Raw genomic sequence first — 18,589 nt, forward strand, 5'->3', positions numbered from 1 at the left:
ATAAATCGACGATCCCAAAGTCATTATGGTGACACGTGAAACCGAAATGCGTGCGTATGTCACGGAAATCATATGTAAATAGAATTATGCACATATCTTCTTACGTAAACTCGTACCACCTCAAAATCTACAAACACACACGAGCAAAGTGATAAACAGGCTCGAGGTAAAAAGGCAACCAACCTTCTCGCTGTGCTTGAACTCCCTCATCACGCGATCGTAGTCCCTTTTTGTCACGAGTTCCGGGTAACAAACGGCGTTCTTGATAAACGTCTTCAGGCTACGCTCGAGCAGCTGGTTCACCTCGTTGTAATCGTAATCGTCATGCCTGATGCCAAACATACATTGAATGTAATTCCAGATCGCTCGTCGGAAACGGGACGTGTCCACGCTGCTGTGCGTGCCCATGGTAAAGTAGGTGAGATTATAAGTTGTCTTGAATTTTTCGTCTAGCAGATTACCGACGTCATTGTACAGACGGTTCACCAGCGAGTAACCGTGATCGTCCCAGGAGTAGTCTTGCACACGAAACGTTGGTCTATCGTTCAGTTGACCACGCTGAAACGAAAAATCGTTTGATTATAGATTACATGTATCTTTAATATATATACTATAAGTAACATAATCTATATATATACATACGTACATAAATACATATTACATACATACGTTACTAAATAATATTGATCGATAATATAGAGTTACTAATAATACTAACAAAAATAATATATATGTATACATAACGTATAAACGATAAGTTAAACTATAATCTAGTATAGCAATTTACGTAATTACCATGCGATTAGATAGCGGCAAGGAATAACGTTTTTCTTTCCTTTGTTAGTGAATTCGATCGCACCACCGTTTCAAGTTAAACTACTCGATTTCGACAAGGCACACGTGTCGTAAATATTCATGATAAAACAGTGGAAACGGTGATCGAATCGACGGAACTTAAATATTCATCAGCGGGCTACGTGTCGCCTTGAAACGTACTTTCGAATTGGTCCGGCGAATTCATATCCACTACGACGACATATATATCAATGTTTTGACCACAATGTTAATTCTGACGCTTTATGCAAGTTATATACGGGACTGATTTTAGTCTAGACTTCAACCATGTTCCGTATTTACATAGTTATTCGTTATCGCCCGATCTATATGACCACGTTATTCCAACCGAGTCTACACATTGATAAACTTCTAACGAGTCAATGAATTAAAATCTACCTTGGCAAAGTCTTGATAAATGAATGTAGGATCTTCGATGAAATGACCGATATCAGAGTCGAGAACCGAACTACTCCTCTGAGGCGCTGCAGCCAATTCGGCAGACTGTGTTTCTACAGTTTCGAATCTTTTGGACAGCTCCTCTTGCGTGATCTGGTAGGATTTGGATTTCTCAGAAAGACGTTTCATACGTTCCATCAGTGCTTCGACGCCGACTTCCTGTTCACCCACTATGCTCGGCGAGGATGGCGGCGACGGCATGTTCTCTGTGCAGATTCGAACGATATCTTGTTATCACAAACACTTGTTGGTCATTAGCAATGATAATCTTGCGCGATCTAGCGGTTGAAGGGCGCGGTTGAAAGACCGTTAAATGTCGTTGAACTTGGAGAACGGAACTACGTGTTTTTATAAGCATAAAGAGAAAACAAAAAATAAAATAAAAATCTGCGATTTATAGCATAAGTTGATATTATAAATACTACTTTAGCAATTCATATCTGTAATGAAACGATAATGGTATGCGGTAGAATGTAGTTAATGATATTCAGCGTTCGTGAGAGAATGAATTATATGTTGTTTGGGTTTTACGGGATTAGGAACAGGATTTTAAACGTGGATCGGTGACCGACTTACCAGTTTTGCCATCACCATTGGGAATCTTCTTGGGACTACTGGAAAGCTTATCTTTGGCAGTTGGTACATTATTGCTATTATCCTGGACATTCTCTTTGTAATGGTGACCGGCTACGTTGTCCAGCTCTTCGTTAATCCCGCAGGAAAATACGAAAGACGAGAGGGAGTGAAAATGGGCCAGAAGAACTATCGCGTGAACCACCTCAGCCAGGGACCAACTGTCCGCACCTTTGGTCAGTTTCTGTAAATAAAAGACCACCAATTATTCTCAACTCTTTTTCCTTTTTTTTTTTTTTTATTTTACGCAATTTTACCAACGATTGTATTTAACATCAGAACAGTGAATTATATCGTACACGAATAATTACAATTAAGTAGAAAATATAAAATGATATTTCAATTTGAACGATGGTGAAGATTAATTATGTAAAAACGTTTCGAGTATTTGATCGCGATTGTAAAAGCAAATACATAATTAGTAGTTCTAACGTTAAGACTAATCTTGTTCGAACCAACCTCTATGTGCGTTTTGTTCAACAACCACGGCCTATGAGCTAAAATCTTGTTAATCTCATAGAGATCTTGTAATTTTCCTGGGATTGACTTCAGACCTCGAAGCCACGACGGGTCACCGCCTTGAAGGATGAATTCTCCTTTCTGCAGATTTATGAGATAGCTGCACTGATGCCTTCCAGCAGCCTAAAAAAGAAAAGAAACCCACAATTTTATTTGTCATCCTATCAGAAATAATTAATAGCAGAATAACTTCGTTCCAACAGTAACCAGCTGCGATTTTTAAATTTTGTCCTTCGAATAAAATTAGGCATTCTCCAAAGAGAAGACTTTTTTTTTTTTAGAACTGAAAGAAAGTCTACAAGGGGCCACAGAGTAGAAGTTTCATCCGTGTGAGGCGGCTAAGTTCCAAAGAAATCCCTAAAAAAAGAAGTCCTGGGCGTGGAGAAAGAGGGTAGAGGGATCAACGAAAAAAATATCGTCGAGGGATGCTGGAGAAGAGACAAATTGCCGACAACGCGACGTATCGAGGCGCGAAATTGAGCAAGAGCACGTCCATCGTATACATTGCGTTCCCTATAACGTTCTCTGACACGATATAAAACATAAGGCCACAATGAACGAAGGAAGATAGAATGTTCAACCCTCGAGTGACTGTTCATCGTGGCACGCCAACTTCGTCACCAATTTAACATAATGAATTCAACGTAGATTCGATATAATATTGTACGCCTTCAAAAATAATAATTGCATTTGCCGCCTTGACATTTCTCAACATACGATGCTTGATACTTTATTTATTAGGAGAAAATCTCCACCTTTCCGCGCATAAATAACATTTTGTAAATTGAATATCGAAAGTTCGAAAAATAACCGATCGATTCGAACAAGTTGCAGAAATAGATGAGGCAATCTTTGCAAAAATTTAATCGCCATCGTGACCTCGCTTCTCGTACTGCGATGAAAAACATTACGGCGAAAAGGGAGGAGGCGACTTCGAGGGAATGCGACACGATCGGGGTCTTCTTATTGGTTTGTTTTGATCGCGCTGGAATTACATCAGAAATTCAAATGACCGGTCGTAGAATGAGTATCGGGAATGCGGAGACGTCGACAAAGAAGAATAGGTAGGTGGACGAACGTCGAGGAAAGGGGAAGAGGAAGCAGGATGATGAAGCGCGTAAACAAAACACGTGTTTACCATGCAGAGCCGTGGATCGATCGAATCAAGAGCCGCGATAAGCGATAAGAGAAGTCTGCAAACACCATGATGACTCTGAAATTTTGCGCGTCGACCCCCTGCAGACCTTGGAAAAACATTGTCCATCGAACGAGACAATCAAAGAGAACGAGTTGAAGTGACGAGTGAAAAAGCAATTTTCCTTGAATTCATTTTATGGCAGCGGGGCGCTGTTAAAGAAATGAAACCCGATGCTTTCTGCTTTCTACGAAGTTACAAATGTTTTTTGCCGTTTTTATAAGCAAAGCTTTTACGAAATGTTTTGAAGAGCTTTTTTTTTTAGCTCTCGAATGATAAATTTTGTACAGAAATGGTACAACAATCTCGGGAACGGACGATAAAGTCGACGAAATGCGCGAGATAATTTCGAATTCCAGTGTAACAGAAGACGACGATACCAGCCACGTGTATCCTCGTTAAAAATTGATACAGCGTCAGGCAGCCGAGATATCCGTTTGTTTTCCTTCGTATGGCATTGTTCTCTCTAAAACCTGGTTTATATACCGACGAACACGGAGCATATTTTGATTATACGTCCCTCCATAAATTATTCCCTAACAAATTACTATAAAATCTACAATCTCTGTTATATGTACGTGCGTGCGTATTTGTTTTCTTTTTTTTTTTTTTTCTTCTATTTCGAAATAATTCAATCGAACAAAAGTACTTTAATGTCGCAGAACATCTCTCCAGATAATACCAAACTTCTGGATGGTTTTTCCAACGACCTTGAACGCTGCCAAATTGCGCGAATTACGCGAATCTCGACGCGAGAATATCACGTGATAGAATGTTTACCGGTAGAAAAGCTGTTTTTCAGATATCTTATCGTTTTATCGTTCTCCTCTGTGTAACGACTACAATCGCTACTCCCCTCTTACCCTACTACTTTCAAGAATCTCTCCCTCCCCTCAACCCGTGTCAAGGAACGTCGACGTTTTATCGCGCGATAAAGCGTTTTCGGTTGATCGTTTAAAGTTTAAAGAAACGATATTTCGTCTACGACTACGTACTGGCATGTTGCGAGCTGGTAGTTATCGCGTTATCACGTATGCTGTAACATTCAACCGCTCAGACAGATTGGATCGCATGTCACGAAACGAGCAAGCTGCGACCATCTACGAGTTAGATTAGGAATTGAAAAGTTGAGATGATAAACGGGGTAAGTGACAAAAAAGAACTTCTAACTGTATTCCGCGCGGAATTTACAACTTTTCCTGCTAAGAAATATCGTTTCTTAAGCTTCAACGGAGGTAATAATTTGTAGGGCTATCAGAAAACATAGCTACGATCGTAAGTGACAATTAGACTGTTGCTGAATCGGTGAATGAACAACTGTCGTTGCGTGAATCGATTGTTTAATTCTATAGCGACGAACGACGAGCACCAGATATGACACTAACATTCTCTCAAAAAGTACAATTCTTTACAGTTCGAATAACATGATCGAATAACAACGATTTAGATAGTATACCTTAGAACGTAATAAACGTAAAATGAGTCGAAAATGTTCGACTGTTCCGTACAAGTACAAGGATTAACGTGCAATGTTATTCTTCGTCGAAAGAAAAATTAAGAAATATAATTAAGGAACGTAAGTAATGTAATTACGACTAGTTCGAGCGGCGAAGAATACATAACATTACGAAACCCGTTGCACTTGCTCGGTTTCTTGATAATCTTTGGCCCAAAGCACGACCCGTTGGGCGAGGGACGACCGTGGAATAGCTCGGAAAACGGGCACACGGTGACGCTTGAAAAGAACGCAGCGTCGCGGCGCCGACCCGTTCCACGACAATCATATTACCGGCTTTGTTTGTCGCGCATAAAAATAACGGGCAAAAATAATCGCCAACACGTGAACAAACAAGCCTCTGTCGATCTAACTGACAATGTATTTAAATTTCTTCACGCGACTATCGTAATCGATAATAATAGGATGAAAGAGCATTCTTTAACAACTGATTAACGCTAATAATTATACGCACGCAGTAACTGCTCACCCTAAGAAATATTCAATCTTCTCATCTTATTTCGTCTTAAACAACTTTCCTTTATCCATTCAAGTAAAAGAGAATCCCTGGCGAGATACGAACGTGCAGAATAAACGAGGAGAATAACAGGATGAAATAAATATACAATAAGACCGAGGAATGAAGGAAAATAATTTTTCTCAGACTTTCGTCAACAAATTCGGCCCTGCAGCGGTTGATATTTACGGACTATGGAGCATATCCCAGTATATTTCTAAAAAAATCTTATCGTGAACTCAGGTATCGAACCTATAGACTGGGTTTCACAATGTAAACTATTATATCATGCGTGTCTCTACTGTCTGATTAGAATTCAACGCTGGAAACTGATCTTCTCAACGTTGACCCCGTTAATATTGTCGTTCGTGTATACAATAACGAGTTTTTTTTTCCAATTTTACGTAATCCGTTTGAACGGTCTTCCAGCGTTCAAGACACTTCCCCGCCGCGTATAATTGCACCGTTAATGTCACCTCCCGAGGCGATGTCTTTATGTTAATAAGCATCGCGGCCATTCTTGCTCCTCCAAGCAGTCGGCGTTCTCTCGATTTTACGAGCAAACGAAATAAAAGTCTAGCGTTCGTGAGAAGAATTTTCCCGTCTTCCGCCCGCACTGCGTTCGCCAGATGGCGTGTTATCGCCGCGTGGAAAAAGTTGCCGCCATTACGATGAATTAGATAAAGAGAAAAACCAGTAGTGCACTTACCATAATGGCGATGAGATGCCTGTAGTCGTAAGGAAGCGGTCCGTCGCCCCTTAGAATGAAATGTTGAGTACGAAGGAAATGTTCCAAGTACGAAGGATGCGAGGCCATCACCCTGGAGACATGATCCAGCCTGTTGTTCTGGAGGAATGCATCCATCAACAGAATATGAGTCTGTAACCAAAGGAATGAAAAAAAAACGCTTAGTCGGTTGATAACAAGGAAAAAACAAAAAGGAAAACGAGAAATCGGCGGACAAAATTATTGGACAGTTAAGAGACACGTATGGATTAACGTATTTCGTTTCTATGGATTAGAAAGTTTGTATTTATGATCAAACGTGGCCAATTATCATTGACTCAGATAAGCCTGAACTTTTTTCCAAGTTTTTTAAATAATGTTATCTTCTTATTTAGCAAAACACAACGGTGTGGCAAAAGTGTAATAAGATTAGATCGCAATAATTTTAATTCGTTTGGAGAAACAGAACAAACGTCGGATATATTTATCGAACGATAACTGAAATTCTTTTGATCACGTTCTGCTTCTATATATTTCGCTTGACCTAATGATACGCTATATCGTGGAAATCGACGTAACGTACATAAACGGTGCTCGCATAGTCGCATTAATGACATAATCGTGTTTGTCTAGGAAGCCCGGAACAAGAAAACCGGGTTACTCGGAAGCAAACCTCGAAATCGAGCGTTCAGCTTGCATCATCAACGACGTGGCATGCTCGTCTTTGTACCTGATATCACCTGTATAACCATTGCACTTTGCACACGCGTAAGCTCGTAACGTACACTCGTATTAACACGATACTACACAGTGAAAAGTCATGAAAGTTAGTAGGTGCAACAGTGTTGACTACTGGCTTCTCGACACGCAGATGCAACCTCTAAACTTAGATCTTACGCATCGAGTGTCGTTTGGAACATCCTTTTACTCCCCGGCAAGGGGGCACTTAATTTTCCTACGCCTCCGTGCAAGTGTGTTTTTCTCCTTCTTTTTTTTTTTTTTCTTTTTATTTTTCTTTTCAGTCGAAGGTTAGAGTCCTTTAATAATTGGTAATTCGTATGGGGAAGTTAACACGAGAGACATAACGATGACGAACTTCTTCGACGTCCAACTAACGCTACGTGGGTGGATTTATCGACTCTCGTAATGGGGAGAAAGTGCTGGAGTTACCGACTTAGTTGAAATTTGGAACACGTAGGTTTTAACATTCTGCTTGCAAAAATATATCATTATAGGGTGAAATATTTAAATTACCCACTTCAGTTGAACTTAGTCGCATTAACTGACTATATGTTGAATAAGCACCATACTTTCAACGATAATCTAGAAGAATACTAAATTACTTTATCCTATAATTTTTGAAAATATAACAACGAAATCTACCAGTACCGAAAACCTAAAATAGCAAATCTAAAACATCCTGCATTTTATATTACATATCTTATAACATATTCGAGAATAAAGATACGAGAGACCTCCTCGTCGTGGCTGTATCTCAAGTTCTATTGACCAGGCTGATATCGAAATCCTCTATCGATTGTTTTCCAGCGTGAGGCAACCAAAGGCAAAAACAGTGGGCATTCAGACACGATCGGTGATCGTACGAGCGCGATATATTAATGCGAACGGTTACTACCGTCCTTGCAAAGGGTCGATGACCCGCTTGAACAAATTAAACGGGAAAGGCATTTCACTGGGGATACGCGGGCTTTCGTCACGCGAGGAATATCAATTTCGACGTGTGTCGTTGATCGGTCACAGAGGATCGAGGGAGGATCGCTACGTAGGCGTGCTCGAACGTTAGAAGACTACTTACCAACGAGCTTCTTTCGCATGATCAAAAATATCAAAGGGACGATGCGACGAAACCTTATAACAGTCTACGAGCGTTAATCTTGTCAGCGGAGAAGTTTCACGACACGAGCTAATGCTTCAACGTTTAAAACAGGTTTAACGTTTCAAAATAAAACGAAGGTAACGTGCTAACGCGTTGATTCGTGAGATCGTAACTTATACGCGTGATGTCGTAAAATTTGGATTATTATCGATAATTATTATCAGAGATCTAGATTCAAATGGAAACAACAAAGCTATTTGTCTAGTGACGTGTTACGAAATAGCGAAGAAGTGGTTTTGTTTAAACTACAGGATTAATATCGATCATTAAACGATAACGATCTTGAGGAGTTGTTGGATTACGAAATATGTATGTATATACGTATGTAAGTGTAAATGGTGTTAGCAATAGGTTTACGATTCATGTGAATGTCATTTCAGGAAGAGGTAAGAAGCCATATTGAAACATGAAATCTACCATTTATAATAATTTGCAAGGTGGAAGACAATGCTACGAATGTAGCCATTAAGTGGTGAGCATCGCATCAACCCACGTTAATGTACCTGTTTTAATTTTGCTTCCTCGCCCCCACACAAGACCCACTAACGATACGTATATTAGACTGCAGTTCTTGCTGCATTTATGGCAGATATACAGATATTTTGCATCGCATGTTTCCGTATTACGCATTTTGTCTTATGTAACACGCTTTTACTTCTGTAATACCGTGCTATAAATCAGTAGACCGTAAAATCTAACAATTTGCAACATAGTTGTTATTCTTTGACGGTAATAAAAAATTAATACGCGATTGAAACTACAATATCTCGAGCCAGTCTGATAAAAAAAAAAAGACTGTCGTATTTACGACAATTAAAAGTGCGAGTCTCGATAGTCGAAGTTGTCGAGTGTTTACCGTTTGCGATGAAAATAACAAAAAAGAGGTACGATAAGAGGAAGGCGTACTTACACCTGATGACCTTACAATTAGTCATCGAAATTGGTTGACTTATTTTCGCGATTTCCTTTCGGTTTTTATTTTCGCGATTTTCAATCGAGTTACGAGCAGCAATGTTCGACAAAATCTTGATAACGTGACAAAACGTGACACCTCAACTTCGACAAACTGTTTTGATATCGAACTCGAAGTAAATAACATCGACTCGTGAAAATATCAAGAAAGATAACACAGAACAGATAAATAAATTTCAACATGGTACCAACGATACCAATAACTCCGCGAAACAAGAAAATTACTACAGAAGAAAATTAATATAATATTTGAAAGCGAACTTCTGGAACACCGGTGTTTATTTTAATCGGAATACTTTATGGTGGGTGAAGCCACGAAAAGTAACAAGCAACCTCGTTGTCGATGAGTTTAATCAACGATGAAAAGGTACACGTTGCTTATAAGACGGAGAGGAATCGAAGGTAATCAGCTGCTGGCCAATTAAAAATAGTCACCTGCATCATCAACGACAAAAGTATTACTCAATTAACCCGTACGCGAGATTTGGCAAGATCCCGTGGCGGATTATCCCCAGCGAAGCCCTCGAAAGCTGCAGCCAGCTCACACACGCGAGCGAGAGGAGAACCTGCTGCTCTCTTCCGAGAACTCTTTTTCTTTTGGCAAGAAGCCCCTGGCATCGAGCCCACGCACAGCTCCCTGAGACTTGGTGGCGAGCCTCTTCGACCGTGTGTGTCTCGATTCTCCTGTATTTCTACAGTATTCTGCTCTGTTCTTTCTTCCTCTTCCTCTTCTTCTTCTTCTTATGCCTCGTGCCATCCAGCCACAGGCTTCAAATCATATGGAATTTTCCTTGCGCTGCGCAGGAATCTCCCCAGGGCTGGTTTTCAGCTCTTCATTCCCAAACAAACTATCACTTCCCTTTCGCAGATATTTTTGGCACTGCTTTTTCGCGAGAACGTGGTGCGTCCTGCTCGTGTAGCCGATTTCCCGTTCAATGATTTTTCAATGAATCTTTGCAATATTTTTGATAGCTTCTTAATTGGAACATTCAAGTGAAAAATAGTGTGAATGCATCGTTGTCTAAGAGTTGTATTTATCACTGAGTCACTCAAGCGATATTTCTCTTCGTAGAGACGAGACCTTAAATTTCGAAGATCTCCTCGTAGGAGATGTTCTTCTGGATGTTTAACCCTAATTATAAGCCAGAATACATGGAATGTAATCCAAGGGAATGTTGTTCCAGAAGAAAGAACAAAGCACAATGAATTTTTAAATACTTTAAGGGCCCATTAACCCTCTATCACATCCAACTCGTATCTGGAAACTTTCTAAAATTCTGATATAATCCGGCCACCGTGCCCGTTTCAAACGTCTAGCCAGACTCGAGCGGTTTCCGGCCACTTTTCTCGAGATACCATAATTCGGAGGTTTTTAACTAATGACGCTCTGAGACCTTATCTGAAACCTAAATGTAGCTCGGCTCGAGTGGCTTACCTTAACGACCGCTGACACACATTTCTTCTTTGTGATACATTCACGATGACGCGGATGTTTCAATGTTTCTGTTTTAACAAAATACTAGGTTCTTCGGAGGTAGATTATAAAGAAGACGTTCGCTCGTGTTGACAATCGGAACGAAAGCTCATTAGATCCGCCACGTAAATAGGCAGACTCGTAAATATGGCATAAATAGCGATGCAGTGATCGTGGATATGCCGTGAGCTTCTAATTATAATCGCGGGACCAGTCTTGCTTCCGCGGCACGTGTCTTCGAAGAAAACGAAGAGAAAAACTGCGATGACCTTGATAGACGACTTATATGGAGCAACAGAAATTGTAGAATGGAATAAATATGAAATGAATGAAATTAAACGAGAGAGAATAATATAATGATCGGCTCTGTGGGGAGGAGCGCGAAGATTTTGATTTACAAGTATTTACATGATAATCTTTCGCTACGTCGTTATGGCTGGTTAATCTGTGAAACGAAGTTTACCAATGGCTATCAACGAAATTTTCTCCGTGTAAGAATTTCTACAGTTGGTGCACAGCATTTAAACAAGTGTAGGAAACTTGTGCAACGGTGATAAATCACGTGATGTAGCAACTCGAGGGGGGATTAGCAAAATGACGGCGAATCTCGACGTTCCCACGGGCACGCATAATGGAATGATTCGCGACGAGAACGATAAAATTAACGCCAAGTTACGAAACGTCGAGCATCGAACTGGCCGACATTATCTGTCGGTGACGTTGCTTGAAAAACGAGGGAATTAAAGCGGGTTTACTATCTGGGCACTACAGAATCGACTGGTGAATGGAGTTCGCGATTCGCTTCACACCAGTTGCTGGTATTTTGTATTAAGTTCGTTTTAATCTGCGTTTCTTAGAATCATTGATGTTTTCAAGCGAATTTTGAAAAAAATTATAACGACGTTGACGCGTTTAACGGAAAATCTAAACGCGTAAAGACGTATGTAGACTTTACTTCTGTATCTTTGAAAGCACGAATTTGCGTAAACATCGTAAAGATTAATTCTTTATTGATATAAAATCAACGATAATCAAACGGGCGAGAAGAGAAATGGAAAAGTGGAACGATACACTTTAAGAAACAACAATATTCACAAATCATACCAAACATAACTGAAGGGAAATAATTGTTTCATCGCGCGTCGATTTCCAGCGATTAAACCAACATCTCGCCCTAAATTCATGGCGAACGTAAACGGGCGAAACTTATGGACATCACGTACACGATCAAACTGAATAGATTATACTCGATTGAGGCTGAGTTTAGACTACTCGGACAAATGTTTATCGTGCGCTATACATTCAAGGCAAATAACATTGCAGACACAGCAGAGCTGTAATTAGAAAAAACTCTGTAATTCCCCTGAGTTTGTATTTATGCACAGATCCGAAAACGAGCCACTTAATAACTCAACGTCACGTTTATCGACGATTCAGTTTCTTTCTTTCCACGTAATAATTTCAAAAGCGTGCACGATTGACGATTGTGCGTAACTCGTGCAGTATCGTCCAATTTATCTTTCAATACGCGCGCGTTTTCGCAATTGAACGAAGAGAGATGAAATAAGTTATTTCGATATTTTTCTGCTGGTTTCTCATCGACGAGATAAAAACGACCAAGATAATACTGTTTCTCTTTCGTTCTTTGGCTCGCGAACCTTTTAATCGCTCGGTAATTCCGCACACCGGTCCACTGTTCGAATATTAAATTACGATTAGAGTATCGCGGTTCGCTGATCCGTGAAGTTATTAAGTGCGCTAAAACCGCGTGGGAGAGAGAAACTTGTTGTGTCGGTTGTTCAGTTTATTAGCGATTCGCGCTCGCGATGCTCCAGCTAACACAAAGAAACAAAGGGGCCATTAGCTCGGGCACACGTCGTTTTGTACAGGCTGTACAGCCCGTCGCTGCTTTGTATGAGCGCCCGGTAATTGATTTTGTTCCGAATACTGTCAGGATTCCGTTAGAGGAAATACCACGTGCCGGGGAATGGATATTGTTCTACGCTTGCATTATTCATCCCCGTTTCCATCGAGGTAACGAACAGTCGTTCCCAAAACGGCCGCTGTGTACTCATGGAAAAACAGCCGAGGACTTTTTAAAACGGTCCAGTTTAGATCTGGTGCAGGTGTGACTTCGATGCAATTTTGTAGCTATGATGCTGCAGATACGATTCACTTGTTCTGTATATAGCCATCCATATGTTACTTAGCAAATAAGTTAGAAAAATTTAGCAAATGTCCAGCTGGACAAATTGTAAAGTACAAATTAAACAATAATAATAATAAAAAAAACTTGTTCTATATTTTCGGTAGCTGAACCGTGGGCTTCTGTGTTGGACATCGCATCACTGAAAACGTATACATGTTCACTAGCTGTCCGCCAACTTTGATTCAGGATAGTAACTTATTGTTAGATAATGTCAAAGTAAATTATTCGGGGCAGGCCAAAACATATCTGTCAGTCATCCGTGAGTCTGATATCTGAATAATCGAGTTGTTCGTAATGGCTAAGCCCAAAGGCACAATTCTGCTCTATGTATTAGTGGTATTTTCTAAAGTTTCAATGGCGAAATTACGACTGCTACAGGGACGCAAGAACGTTGCATCTTTTGTTTACGTTGCGCTCTACTAATATTACATCGAACGCGTACATCTTCGCGAATATATCTTTGATAATTTCCTGCAGTCATCCCCCATTAATTTTATCGAATATTATTTGACAAAAAATCGCATACAATAAATTTTAACGACGAGTGATATAACGCCGCTGTGATTTTGTAGCGATGACGCTACACGACTTATCAATTTTATCCTGCTAATAGTGGAGTCGCACTTACTGCGCATTATATCATTGGAAACATAAATCTGCCAAATGGTGGAGCGTCACCGCCACCAAATAACCGCGTTGCGTGTTGCATGTACAACATACTTTAAAATGTCGAAAAATGGTCGAAACGGGCGTTTCCGGTATGCCGCATCAAAGACAGATTCGAAGAGAATTGCGTCATTAGAAACAGATGTGGAACAGAGAACAGTTTGGAAGGGGGCTGCGAAGAAGCTCGTAAAATTGCTACGGTGCGGACAGAAATGGAATTTAAGTTCTCTCCGAGTGACGATGGCAGGGAAGATCAAAAAAATTCGACCTAATTTTATGCTTGTGACGACTGCTTCAATTTCGACACTGACAATATGAGTCAGCGATACCGTTTGATGTCAGATGTTCGCTGCACGTATGAATCGTGCTGGATAAATTCGGTAGCGATGTTCTTGCTGATCAGTGGGAAGGACTGAGTCGAAAAATTGAAACTGATAAATAGTTTCAATGTTCTCTATCTGGTAGTATTGGCACCAGAAATAATATATGAATTGAGTTTGTTATTAACGAATGTTCCTCCTTTCTTCGCATTTTTCGCTACGAAACTTTTATGAATCAAACTGGAACTTGGAATCTCATCGATACTATGCGAAGTAAGCTTCAAAATGCAGAGAATTCTCTCAGTAAGAACTTGAAAATGTATTTGTTATTTTTGCAAGTCAATCAGTATTGTTATGCTTGAAGGAATCGAGCGATCGAACCACTGTTACCGTGTTCAGCGAATAAACTCGAACACGTGCGGAAAGGAATTCAAAACACCAGGGTCACGATAGAATAATAGGAAAAACGAAGAACCCGAGGCGACTCGGTCGTCGTTATGGCTGTCTCTCCGCGTTGGTAAAGGCGAATGCGGCAGAAATAAGAGACACGAATAAAATAAAGAAAACCGATCGAGTGACAAACAACGCTCGACCAGAGACCAGAGTGCCGGGGTAATACACTCGGAGGCGTTGATTATAAGGAACCTTGTACCATATTATTCCGTGTATATCACTCCCACGCGCGAGCGGCGTGGTCGCAAGCCACGCCATTCCTCCGGTTGAATCTTAACAGCGACCGTGCACCTTTGAAAGATACCCAATAAAACTGGCAACAGGCGCCCCTCGGTGTCTTCTGTCAATAAACGAACAAAGATACTGCTTTTTCGTCAGGGCTACGAGATACAACATGTGCAAGGAAGAAGAAAAGAAAATAGAATTTGTACGGTGAAGATGTTTATCGAAGATGTAAGTATTTGAGAATTACTTCAATCCGATGTCGGTACGATAAAAAAAAGCTTGTAAATATTGGGAATATAAAAAGTGAATTGCTGGAAGTTATTAATCATCGTTATTAATTATCATAAGATTGAGTCACTCGGAAACAGAACTAATTAGCACCGTTTTACGATACGTGATCAATATTTAATTTCTCAGAAAGCGTGCGATTAATTATCATTTTCGGCGAATAAAAATTCCGTCGGGTCGTAACAATTATAAATATGTGTATTCGAAAATTAACCTCAGCAAAGTTGATCGATGCGACGCGATTAAGATTTACCTTTGAACGCAAATGAAAAAACGTTCGTCACGTTTCGTAGTCTTTCATTGGTGGATTTAGGCAGTTGTTGACCCGTAAAAACAACCGGCAGAGGAAGAGAGAGAGAGAGGGAAATAACTTTATCGCAGCAGTGAGTTAATACGTCAATTATCAAGGCGACACATAAACGAAGAATTAGGGTAGAGCGTTAAAAGAGGTTGTACGTTTTACGATCTGTACGTGACTAAATGGACGCGAAACGGACCCGGTCTGAAGGAACGGAAGGGGACGATAGAATAATATCGTTGACGCGCCACCCACGGCCAACGTTAATCGCAATCGTTTACAGAGATACGGCTTAATTAACATCGACGATTAACGCTGCACCGTGGCCATTCCGTATGCGACAACAACTGCACGCTGCTTGTTTTCGCATTTCTCACGATTCTCTCTACTCCATTGCTGTTGTTTGCTGTTCTACAAGCGGATGTATATTAAATGAAACAAAGCAACCGAGCTGTCTATCCGAGTCGTTTTATTAACGGCTTTCCAGATGAATTTTTTTAATATGCTTAACACCCTACGCGCTTGGAGTTTCTGAACAACGTAAAACTTGTACGGTCAATTACCTTAACGCAGCAACAGTCGAATAAATAAATAAATAAGTAACTACGTATTTAAAAGGACCATTCAGCACCGGTAGGAGGATATCTTGAAAAAGAAGTTTAAACAAGATTGGCATTCGAAAGGCACGTTAGATTTCGTAACCTTTTAAACCGTTTATCATTACAAGAGCGGAGTACAAAGCATGGTCTGTCGGTCCAGGGCATTTGTTTGCTTGGCCTAAAACAACATCACCCAGCATACGCCACGAATGTCACTGGCCGTAACGCGCGTGTGAAGCAACGAGAATTCGCGAACACATAAAACAAACCCGGGTATTCCGCATCTAAAAAAACCGGCAAAACAGTCGGTCGTTTCCCTTCCAAAAACCTTTGAAGACAGGTTCTCGTTTCCGATACTCCGAGATCCGATGACGCAACCTGTTAGCGATACACCAAGCTCCGATCGAAGGAATTTAAACGATGTTTTTGTTATTCAACTTTTCTCGACACGGTGAATAAAATATTTTTAATTGAATGAAAGAAAGCAAAAAGACATCGAACAAAACGGGGCACAAAACTGTGATTAAAATCGAGCACGCCGCTTATAGGTAGAATTCGAAGGACGCGAGATCTCGTCCCGTACCTCTTTCGAGATTTAGCTTCTTGTGTTCGAGATAAAAATAGGGACCCTAATGGCCCACTTGAAAATGATTAAACTCTTTAACCGACCATTTATTTCCCACTCTTTATTATTCGACGCTAATATCACGCTTAAAAAGTATATCAAAGTGAATGTTCACCCATGACGACATAAATGAAATTTCCCTTGACAATTACTTTCAAGGATTAAAAATTAGTTTCACAACGAAATGAGAAAAAGTAGAATTTATAGATAAACCTACGAAGGCTGTGAGTAGTATGAGAAAAAGGATGCTGGAAGTAAATAAATTAGATTCGACTTACCGCGAATTTCGAGTCACGCGAGTCACGTATCGCTGTATCGTATCGAGACGAAACGTGTAGCCAAGGTCGCGCCTTGTAAAATCCGATAATACCTTTCAGACGATCGTCTACGACCTTCTAACCTCTCATTTGCAAAACAACACGTTGTAAAATGAGGAGGAAATAGGTAGAAAGGAAAGAAAATAACAAAAAGTCACGAGGCTTTGCGAAGGAAAAACAAACTCGGTTGGAAAATATGGAAACGCGAATGGGACGAGGCCGAGAAAAACGGGGGAACGTAGTCTGGGAAACAAAGGAGCTTTTGCGAGTTCGATGCTCCTTTCTTATCAGCGGATGAGACTGTTGCAGCTAAGCTAGACCGTGGTTTGATTGGTCTGCTCGGCTTCGACGTCATCGTATCGATTGTGAATACGACACGTGATAGCAAACGTGTCTCCGCCTCTATCGTTTGCTCTTCGCGTCTTTTTTCAACGTGCCTCGCCGTGTCTGTCTCAATAGCTGGCTCGACGACGCCGGTGACAAAGACCGAGTACCAGGAAATGTGAAACAACGACGCAAAACTTTCGATTTTTAATTAACACGATGTGAAGAACATTCGATAAAAAAAAAAAGGTTGATGATAAAGGAGAATGACAAATAAATTTCAAGATTATCGGAAGATTCGTAAATATCGAGATTGATAAAAATTCAGGAAAAGATCGAAAGAAACGTTTCCTCGTAAGAAATATTTGATAGAACTGAAATTAATAAAATATCACGGGAGAATAGCGGACAAGGGAAAGAAGAAGAAGGACGGTCGCAAGAAAGGGCCACAAAATAAAAGAGGAACCCCTTGGAGAGCAATTACACCGATCGAGGACAAGCTTATGGGCGCCACTGCAGGGACTCCCTTGGTAGAAAAACCGGTTAGCGAGTGGGACCATAAACAATGACTTTCTAACCAGGATGGACGGCCGTACAGAACCAGAAAACATCGCGAGAATTATATACGTTGACTGGCTGATAGATTCCAGACGCCGTTGGACGCTGTTGTAACGGGTCCATGAAATATGGATCAGATCAAGAGAATAAAGATGTCGCTTACCATCATAGTGGGAACCGGGGACATGGGTGCATTGTGAAATTACCAGTAACTGAACTGTCTTTTCTTCCGTGTCGTCCTTCATTGCCTTCGCGGATATATCTCTGTCCCTAACGGATAACACTTGAACTCTGAGTATATATCGGTGTATTCGTTCATTGTTTTGCCATGAAATTAACCGAAGACGTTAACCAACGACTGATAACAGTACGTTCATTTGCTTTTCCTTAGGTAGCGCTAATAACCGGTTACGAAACTATGACAAGACAAATATTTTTCAACCGATTTATTGGAAAGTCGTAGAATATCGAGTAATCGATTAGACAGAGTAACTAAAACAGATTACTGGAACACGTGATGTTAATCCCATGGATCAGGAAAAACAATCGTTTGAAGCTATGTAAAAGGAACAACCAGATTATTTTGGCCATTAACGAATCGATACAGATAGTTATCTACACTAGCAAGTATAATTATCAGCAAGTTCTTAGTTTCTAAAACAAGATAAAAGGCTTTCCGTGTTTTGTATGAAAATAATAATGGACATTCTTCTTCATATTCTTTGACAACTATTCTTTTTTTCTCGATGTAAAGGTATATTTAGTTTAGATATGCCTATTTCTCAATAATTTTGTTTCTGGCTGCACTAATTATATTACTTTCTATTTCTGGCTGCATTGTTAAATAATATATTTCAGGAAATATCATTTGGAGAAACATACAAAAATTAACGTAAAGTTAATTGAGAAATACGAGGAAAAGGAAACTCCGATATCTCTATTATTAAATTTTTTGGTAGAGAATATTAACCAGATACGATGTTTC

At 40.2% G+C, this 18,589-nt stretch overlaps 1 protein-coding gene across 5 annotated transcripts in view; it reads right to left on the bottom strand.

The window, feature by feature from the left end:
* LOC126867603 (sestrin-1) overlaps window positions 1-18,589 on the bottom strand; it is a 152,853-nt gene that overhangs the window by 6,751 nt on the left and 127,513 nt on the right. For all 5 annotated transcript variants that reach the window (XM_050622286.1, XM_050622281.1, XM_050622285.1 and 2 more), the window contains 5 exons: window positions 6,362-6,532; window positions 2,386-2,568; window positions 1,870-2,110; window positions 1,234-1,499; window positions 184-558 (listed from right to left, as the gene is read on the bottom strand). In XM_050622286.1, coding sequence (XP_050478243.1) covers window positions 184-558; window positions 1,234-1,499; window positions 1,870-2,110; window positions 2,386-2,568; window positions 6,362-6,532 — 1,236 coding nt within the window. The remainder of the gene's footprint in view (window positions 1-183; window positions 559-1,233; window positions 1,500-1,869; window positions 2,111-2,385; window positions 2,569-6,361; window positions 6,533-18,589) is intronic.

Source organism: Bombus huntii, chromosome 7 (genome assembly GCF_024542735.1).
Source record: "Bombus huntii isolate Logan2020A chromosome 7, iyBomHunt1.1, whole genome shotgun sequence".
In the NCBI taxonomy this organism is placed as follows: domain Eukaryota; kingdom Metazoa; phylum Arthropoda; class Insecta; order Hymenoptera; family Apidae; genus Bombus; species Bombus huntii.